The sequence below is a fragment of the Cynocephalus volans genome, chromosome X (assembly GCF_027409185.1).
Source record: "Cynocephalus volans isolate mCynVol1 chromosome X, mCynVol1.pri, whole genome shotgun sequence".
NCBI classification, from domain to species: Eukaryota; Metazoa; Chordata; class Mammalia; order Dermoptera; family Cynocephalidae; genus Cynocephalus; species Cynocephalus volans.
In genome coordinates, this window is record NC_084478.1 from 34,313,982 (window position 1) to 34,323,570 (window position 9,589).

The window sequence follows — 9,589 nt, forward strand, 5'->3', positions numbered from 1 at the left end:
GGTAATTAGTATATGACCATGAGGAATCAGAGCATGTAAAAAGGACCATAGTAAATAAGCTTTAGATACATGTTCCTCAAATATTATTTGTAGGAAAGGTAAGTAAAGATTAGCTTTGCTGGTGTATTACAATGAGTGGTTTCCAGGTGATACTTCAAGCCATTAAAGTATATACTGCTGATGTGCTTGTGTGTAGGAAGAGCATTTCCTTCCCTTTCTTGGTGAAGTTCGGATTTGTTGTGTTGGTGGCCAAGACAGCAGCAACCACAGTCAGCAGCATCCCTGTGGATTGGAGTGGGATGGCTGTGGACCTTCTCTGCCTCTTGCCTACTGGCCTGTTGGAATCTTTTAACAGTTGTTGTCCTTGGGTACCTGACCCGCAGCTACTGTGGCAACGGCATCTTTACCTATAGGCTGATTCCTGAACCAGAGCAGGGGAAGGAGTTGGGGTTTTACTGGCCACATTAGCTGGCTTCTACCATTTAACACCTGTATTTTCCCTTGAGTTCTGAAGTAGTGGGTGTGGTATTGACGGAAACAGGGTAAGGGTTTAATGTGAGGCCTAACGTGGGTAGCCCTGGTGCCTAAATGGGGGATGAGAAAAACCACGAAGAAGAGGTGATTTCTTTTACCTCCCCAGTCCCCACCTCTGACACGGCCTGTGACAGCTCGTCTAGTTCTGTTTCCTAGAAGACCTTCCATAAGTTATTGATTCAGTTCTCATTGGGGAAGCAAGAGGGAGCTTTCATCTGCATCTCTAACTGGCGTGGAATGGTGCCTTGGTCGTTTTGACCGGCTATGGGATATTCTGGTGATCACAATTGTCTTTTATGAAGAAGAGCACCGAGTGACACTGGTTGTCATTCTAACTCTGCTGTGTGGCAACGTAAATAGTCCCCTTTCTAACCAACCTGGTGGGAAAAGTCAATATCCCATCAGCAGAGGAGGTAAACACATCAGGAGCTGTGTCCTCTCTCTTCCTCCCCTGCTCTGTGTTACCGCAGCTCTTTAAATGTGCTCTCCCCAGTCAGCAGATGCATTTGTGTCATTCACATGTGCGGGGTTGCCAGCCTGCAGCTCTGGCCTGCCGGGAGGCAGGCAACATTGGTTGAGGCCATTGTTGTGTATTCCTAGACTGGGATAATTAGAACTTCAAATTGTCTTCTATAGTCAGTTAAAGATGCGTGTGTCGTCCGGCCCCCCCCCCCCCGCCCCCTTTTCTTGCCTCTTTTTCTACCCCCTTTGGGCATTTAAATCCTTTACAAAACTTATTGATTTTTGAAAGGCAATTGATGTAATTTAGAAAAGGTTGTGAAGAATAAATGCGAAAATATCACTAAGGAACAAAAATCTAGAGACCGAGTTTTTGTTTTCTGGGAGTTTCATGGACTTCAGTGTTGCTCTGTTTCAGTGAGGTTTTGCTTTATGTAAGCGATGTGCTCTCCCTTCCCTATTTCCTTCCTGATGTTTCCTATTCTCAGGTGCCTGACAGCCTTGCCCTCCCCCCCTCAGGCACCTTGGCACAGGCCAGCGTCTGTGGGGCCCCCACCCTGGGAACAGCTGATTTCTGGGGCCTGTGTGCCTCTCCTCAGAGTGTGGGCTGGAGGTTCTGGCCACCTGGGTTTGCATGTCTACACCCCTGATTACCTGCTGTGTGACCTTGGCAAGTGATTTAACCTCCCAGTTTCCTCAGCCATAAAATGGAGATTAAAAAAAAAAAAAAAAAAAAGGGCAGGCTCTCCAAACACCTTACAGGGATCTCAAGCAGCTTTGAACAAAGAAGGTGTCATCTTAACTGCCCTGGGCAGGTTTGGCTCCCCTAGGATAACCCTCTTTCCCAAAAGATCAGACGTGGGCATCACAGCCCTACTGCTCCTTTAAAAAAACATAAAAGAACAAAGTATAGAAGGTAGAAGTAGCAAGCTCTGGCTAGAGAAAGGAAGGATCTTTTTTCATGGGAAGGCCAGAGATGAATGGGTAGAAATAGGATGAACAGAAACAGGGTGCTGTGTACCCTGAGTTCACACAGTGTGAACAAAGAAGAAAAAAGAAATCTTGGCAATGGACAGGTGTTCTCCGGGCAGCTTACCCTTTGCCTCTTTCAGCAAAGGAGGTTTTGTTTAGTGGAGGAACTAGAAGAAAGCCCAACTGATCTGGGGAACTTGGGCTAGGAGGCTCTAGGGGCCATAGTTTCCCTTGAAACAAGATATTTCCTGCCACATCCAGACTAAACGTGCAGTTGCCTGCATGTGCTTGACAACACTGTGAAAGTGGTGTCATCAAGTGGAGCTCACCTTGTCTGCTGCACATGGGCGTGCACCTGCAGTTCGCATCAATAGAGGGTGGCCCCATCCTTCGGTGCGCTGAGTCAGCTAGGTGCTCAGAAGTGGCAGGCTGGTGGCAGGGGAAAGGAAGAAAAGCTTTCACAGAGGAATCTTGGGGGTTCCCCTGCAGTGGACTGGCCCCAGGGGTAGACCAGAGATAGGACTATGAGGACATCTGAGACATGGAGCTGCAAACAATGCATACCCCGTTCTCTAGTGCCTGAGGAATACTGAATGGTCTTTTAAAAAGCTATCACTGAGACTCCTAATCCTTTTATTTGTATTTCTTTGTAGATAAATTGAAGAAGCAGTTTCTTACCCCCAAAGTTCTTCAGGACTACAGAAAACTCAAGGACACAGCAGAGCAGTTCTTGTCCCGAAGTGGCTACTCCGAAGTGAACCTCAGCAAGCTCTTTGCCGATTGTGCTGTGAAGTCTTAAGGGAATGTCAGGCATGGATGAGGCGGGTAGCTGAAGAATCCCAGCTTCCTCAGCACCTTTTCTCTGGCCATAACTGCTTCTCTGGCATCTGCTTTTCCCTTTGGGACTGTGCCTCACGTTTGTGTGGGAGCGGATTGAGAGGGAGATTGCAAAAATATTTAATCTACCAAGCATGAGAGAAAATCCAAACATTCTTTGTACTATAATAAACCTCTTTGAAACACAACCCCAGAGCCCTTCCTCAAGCACCTGAAGACCTACCACATTGGGAACTGGGTTTCTGGGGAAGGGAACTTGCTCCTTTGAGAGTAGCTGGAATGTAAGTGACCCCAGGCTTTGCCCCAAGGCCTTTAGCAGAGGTGCCCCCAGAAAGAGAGGTTTGGGGAGCGCTAGCATTCTGCCTTTTCACGTGCCAATTAAATCCAGTCTAAATCCAAATGCTTCCCCAGCTTGCTCCAGGAGTTGCTCTCCTTTTCAGTCTTGTCTTTTATATAGGTAGCTGAGGGGGGAAATTTAGAAGCCTTGCCCTCACTAAACAGATTAAACAGAATGAGCTTGTTTACTGAATTGCTGCAAAGTCCATCATGCACACATGTGCATGCACACACTCTGAGCAGGTGTTTTATACTCACACTCCTTTTTCCCTTAAATAGAAAATTCAGGTAAAGTTTTGTATGACAGGAGAGCACATTTAAAATAATTTCATATCTTAACATTTCATTTTAAATGTGCAGAGGTTGGGGTGAGGATCGCTGTGTTGTATTCAGAAAAATTGGGGAGGAGGGTAATTGGCCCTGGTGTTTGCTATTTTTTCCGCATTTCTTCAGAATGGTACCCTCTTTGCCATCAGCAAAATGTATTTCAATATGACAGTCCTTTTCTGATGTTATTGGTAAGATTATAGTAGAAAATATTTCCTCTTGTACAACTATGCTATTTTAAAAAAATGTTTACCTATGTGTTTTTATAAAATAAAAATATGCTTTTTACTTAAGAATAAAGTTTCGAAAGGGAAACCACTTGTGGCGAATCCTTCTCAGGTGCCAAGAGTTGACTAGAGGGGCAGCAAGGGTATGGCTAGAAGCCAGCCCTTCCTAGCTCTGGCCACCCCATCAGCATCCAGCTCAGAGTGGCTTGATACACTTGTCCAAATGTTCTGAGTAGCATTCAGGAGAATTTCTGTGGACATTGTGTCCCTTAAGAGTTGAAGTATGGTTTCCCATGTGCCTTGCCGACTTGGGCAGCCAAGGAGAGCTAAGCCAAGAGCCCAGTTGTCTCTTTTTAAGAGCAAGGCTGATGACTCCTGGGAGAAAGACGCCCCATCAGAGAGGTTTCCCTAGCCAAGGAATACTTGTTAAAATGTGGCTTCATCTCCACTGCTTATCTTGCTTTGCTTCCCCTTGCTTTCCCTCACCCTCTCTCCTCAGGCGCTCACCCCTCTCCTCCTTTTTCCTCTTTCGCTTACACTTAGATTCTAAGTAGAAACATTTGGGTTTAGGGCCCTTTCCATATCATTAATTAATTAACTTTACCCTTCAAGCTCTGCAGCCCATCACAAGTTGGAGCACCCAAGTTGCTTTGGGAAACTAAAGGATTAATGTGGTTTTATTGCTCCTTTAATCAACTCTTTTGATAATTGCTGTTATCCTATAAGGTTATAGAGATGCTTCTCTAATGTGTGCTTCCAGAGCCCAAGCCCCACTTTGCTTTCTGAAGAGAAGGCATATTTTCCTTGATTTCTGGGAGCTGGGATTATATTAAATATAAATAGACAGTAATCCTGAAATTTGCCATCAAGAAACTCCAGGAAACTGAGATAACTTCTCACTGGTTTGTTTCTTGTCTCAGTCTCTAGATTGTAATCACTATAAGGGCAGGGACCATTTCTATAAAAAGTCTATAGAAAGTCAGACATGTCTAAGTACAGTCCCCAAAAAGAGCTAATGCAGCAGTTGATGTTTTCTTATTTGGATCTGTAACTCCAGGCACCATGGGTTCCAGAATTTTATGGAACGTTGAAACTGTAACCTTAAGAATACCATAGGATCTATGTTGGAAGATTGGAATATCGCATACTCACTTTTCTCTGGCAAAAGATTCTAGTCCGTGGTTTGCATTGGTTAATAAAGCACTGAGTACAACTGGTGCAGAAATGCCACTCACTTCTTTGTAAGGGGAGGGCCTGTCCATATGTCTCCACAGGTGCTCTGGCACTGGTCTAAAGCTCATGCTGAAAGTGAGTGGATGAAGCAAGCCAGGTTCATACTAGAGAGTGACAGGGACTGCAACAAACTGGAGTGAGCAGGTCCTGTCCAAAGGGGGCAGCAGCTACTCGGTGATCCTGGGAGGGATGGGGCCCTGTGTGGCCACATGATCCAGTTTTCAAGAGAAGCCAGGAATCGGTATTTCATAAGGTTTCTCAATTTCTAAAGCTTGGCTACTAATTTTTAAAAATGAAGTTTTAAACACTGTGTGGGCCAGACTAAACCTCTGGGCTAACTTTATCTGGGCCAGTTGGAAAATGGTACCCTAAAAGAACCCTCTTGTCAGAGCCCCATGCCTCTGAAAAGGTTCTTTTCTGTTTAATTTAGGACTAGGATCTGACCTACAGCAGATCCTTACACACAAGCTTATCTTGGACATAGTTTGCTAACCCTCAGCTCTCCTTCATATAAAGTTGGATAGGGGAAGGCACATGTTGAAAATCCTACAGAGTATGCTTGATAAAATTTTAATTTGTCCAGAAAACAAATGGAGGTTAATCTCATGACTATTGCCTAGAATGTGGGGGCTACTCAAAATTCGCAAATTGGAGATTGGGAGAAGATATTGAAACGGACTAAATTCACTGCCCCTCACCATCACCCCCTTCTCCAGCCCTTACCACCTCTTACCCCCAACACACACACATACAAACACTTTGACACACTTTTTCAACCATATTATTTAAAGTGAGTTTGACAGAAGGTGCAAATACAAGGAAATTCCAAAAACAGATTTTCCTATTGTGTCAGGGTTTTGTGAAAGCTACCAAGTCCCAGACCCCTCAATTCAGTGCTATTCGGTGCTCCCATCCCAAACTTAAAGCCGCATTTTCCTCTCTCTCTCTCTCACTCTCTCTCTTTCTCTCTCTCTCTCTCTCTGCCACTCATCTAAATATTTCTTAATTGAACGGTTTGCGGTGGAGCTTCCTTATAGCAGTTTAATAGATTAACTCATCTGAGCCAGACTTAAATTTCAGATTAAAATTCCTTCATCCAGAAGGCAGCATTATCAGGTTGTTGGAGGCTGTTTTCAAACCTTGGTTTTGAATAGCAGCGGCTCTGCATTAATTTAACCACTAAGCTAATAAGTAGGTTTCGTTTTGTTATGCTAAGCTTTATTGCTTTTCTTTTGATCAGAATGGTGTTGTTGAGCAAAGCAGCAGACAAGGCATTCTTTGATGAGGGAATTAGCGCTCCATTCTTCCTCTATTATTCATAGCGCAGTGGAATATGTAAGTACCTGAGGGTGTCAAAGGAGCGCAGGTTCTATTGCAAAGTGCTCGCCTTGTTTCTCTCAATAGCTGACTATGAGATGATAAACCGCTTAATACACTGTGCTAATTGGATGAGAGCAAAAAGAGATGGGAATTAAGGCGAGGCAAAAGGAGAAAGTGCAACCAGCCTTCAATTCACTCTTTCACCACTTTAACAGCACCAAAGGAGGCACAAGCTTTCTATAAGCAGACTAGAGGTTTTGTGCAGAGATAAAATGAACGTGTTAGTGGATTCAAGTAATACACTAATTATTGCACAGTATAAATACCACTACTGGTTTTATAACAGGGAGGTAAACTTCTTTTGAGAGGGTTATAGGATTGCTTGGCAGTGGTGTAGAACCTAATAAGGGCCCAGAGTAATAACCCCCTGGATTAACAAAATTGCTGCTTGTAGAAGTATGATTCAGGCTTTTACGAAGATTTCCGGAGAATGAATAAAAAATGACTGAATGACGTTTCTTAATGTATAACTGGTAATCTCTCCCTTTTCTTTAAAGGAAAGAAATGTATACTTCAAACTGGACCGTTAATAACGTCCAGGGATAACATGGCTTTTTCCTTTGAAAAATGCATTTTGCCCGTCAGGTAGTGGGTTTTCTTCCCCCCGCCCCCCAGCCAGGCCACCACTGTCAGTTAAATAGGCAGTTGCTCCTGGGAACTCTGTGTTCCAAAATACCATGTTAGGTCCCATTTAAGACACCCTTCATTCAGACACACTCACTTTTGTATATACACATACACACATGCTCATGTACACATTTTTTTCTCTAAAAGCAAGTTGGGCTAACCCGTGTATAATTTCCTTTCCTCTAACATCAGCCCCTTTTTCCATTCTAGTAAGATCTCTGCACTCAAAACAATACTAAAAAGAGAACTACAGGTGCTTTGACTCGATATTATAAATCAAAAACAATAATAAATGTTTGCCCCAATTTGCGGGGGGGGTGATAATAAAAGAAAAAGTGAGAAACTGGTTGGGGTCAATACCAGTGACTTTAGCTCAAACCAAGTTTCAAGTCCCTAGTGATCCCAAACCTTCTCAATAATCATTCTCCCTAATTGATCCACTTGCTACCTTTCTCACCACATATTTAAGATGTACACCCTAACTACTGTCCACAGCCCAGGCTATGGGTGGCTGAACACTTCTGGTAATATTACACCAACTGCTCCCTTCTTGCCTTTCAGGGCCTCCTCCAGATCTGGCTAACCTGTCTGAAAGTGTAGCAAATTAACTTACCCCTTCCTCTCAATCTTCCCACAGAGGCCAGGTGGGGCTCCCAATCACCCCTCACCCCAAGATGCTGTGGGGGTGGCCCTGGGAAAGCAGGTGTTGGGCCATTCTGCCCTGGGTATGATAGGAGACAGCCATGCCCTGAGCTGGGCTCTCCTGAACTCCCCAGGGCCCTGCAAGTCCTCCATAGTGGAAGAGGTTTGCTTAAGGTTGGGGGGGTCAGCAGCTCCCAGCATTGTGACTGCGTTCCCAGATATTGGGGCCAAATTGGGTTGCCATTCATTAATAATGCTCACAATAAGATTAAATCATTCTGGAAAATCTCATAAAATCCCCCTAAGTACGCTCCAGTGGCTCTTTCCAATCCCCATCATTCAGCACTTGGGGAGGTTTGGAAGGAGAAGAAAATTGGTTTCTTTGCTTTTAATGCTGCTTTGAAAAGATACTCAGAGTTTGTCATGCGTGACATGTCACATGTTTAATGTGGACTTGCTGGAAGTCAGGGGGTCTTTAGCGTGTGATATTTATGGGGAATATTAAGTGCAGAATGAGGTCCCTCCAGCTGGGGAAAGTTGAAAGAATAGGAGGCCCAGGACCAGGCTTGTTTGCCGCATCAGAATGACATAGGATTAAGAGTTTGTAAAACAAGGCGAGGGGTTCTCATTGGCCAGTAATAAATGTAATCCTTGGAGGTAATTTCACGCAATTTGCTTCTGCTCCATGGAAGGGTCAAATGAGAAAAAATGACTTAAAAAAGAGTTCATTAACAGGAAGAATGGTACTGTTTCTCGTATACCATCCAACTGGCAGCTTGGAGAGTGAAAAAGAAGCCGTACTAAATAAAAAGCCAAAATCGACGGAAAATTGATAGTGACCACAAAAACAAAACAAAACAAAAAACACTCCATAACTCCTTTCCCTCATGCTTCTCCTGTCTCCTCCCCAAACTCCCAAACTCCGGAGCAGCCCTGCCCACCCCAAGGAAAGCGTCTTTCGCTTCGGGAAACCCTTTGGAGTCTGAGGGTTGGAGACTCTCAGGCCTCCAGGAATGCCCTGGAAAGTTCCCACGGGGGCTACTAAACCGGGAAAGGGGTGTGTGGTCAGAATGGTAGGCAGCAGCAGCTCCCCAAGCCCCAGGGCGGGCCCCTGCCTGCGAGCGTCGCCCTCGCAAGTCCAGGACCAGGGCTGGGTGGTGGTGACCCACCCAACGGCCAAAGCCCTAGAATAACTTCGGGCCGGTGAACCCCGTTGGCGCGTCCCCCGAGGTTTCCGGCAGGCGAGGCTCAATGTCTGGGCCCTGTGTGGGGAAGAGGGGAGACTAGCCGAGGACGCGCAAGCTTGAGCGTCGCAGCCGCCCAGAGGTCTGCCCAACCCCTAGGCGGGTGCAGCGCCGAACCGGCCACTGATCTCAGCGCGACCCCGCACCTTCCCCTCGCCCGCGCACACTTGCGCCCCAGGCCGCTAGGGGACCCAGCCCCCTCCATTTCCAGGGCGCGCGCGGAGCCCCACCCGCCCCGGCCTGGAGACGCGCTCGTACCCCTCGCGGCGACCGACTGGCCGGCGGCGTGGCGAGGAGGCCGGCCCCAGCTCCGCGAGCCGCGATAGTCACGCCGCGGACCCCCCCACCCTCCCCGCCTGCGCCTCTCCCCAAAGGTCCGGCGCGCTAATTACTGCAAATTGAAACTAATTAAGCTTCTCTTCCCTTTCCCATCACCCTGGGAGCGTTGGCGAGACTCAGCCCCCGCGGGCGGGCTTCCACTGAGCGGTCACCCGGAGGGGCGCAAGCAGGACCCGGGGGAGGGAGAAGCTACGGTTCCCGCCGCGGTGAGGGGTGCGCCGAGGGGGTTAAGGATTGCAAATCTGTTTGGGTCTCCTCATGAAACCTGAGTTGTTTAGATTTTTTTAAATGTATACATTTCCCAATGCCTGGATAAGTGATGTAATGACATTTGTCGAATTAAGATCTGCCACTTGGATACCCCTCGCTGCCTTTCCATCAGTGTTCCTGCGTGTGGGCGCTTTCTCTCTCTCTTTCTCTTTCACACACACA

At 46.4% G+C, this 9,589-nt stretch overlaps 1 protein-coding gene across 2 annotated transcripts in view; it reads left to right on the plus strand.

Annotated features, from left to right (window-relative positions):
• Positions 1 to 2,990, plus strand: part of POLA1 (DNA polymerase alpha 1, catalytic subunit) — a 283,541-nt gene extending 280,551 nt beyond the window's left edge. For both annotated transcript variants that reach the window (XM_063083538.1, XM_063083539.1), the window contains one exon: positions 2,619 to 2,990. In XM_063083538.1, the coding sequence (XP_062939608.1) occupies positions 2,619 to 2,764 (146 nt within the window). In that variant the 3' untranslated portion in view covers positions 2,765 to 2,990. The remainder of the gene's footprint in view (positions 1 to 2,618) is intronic.
• The last annotated feature ends 6,599 nt before the right edge of the window (positions 2,991 to 9,589 follow it).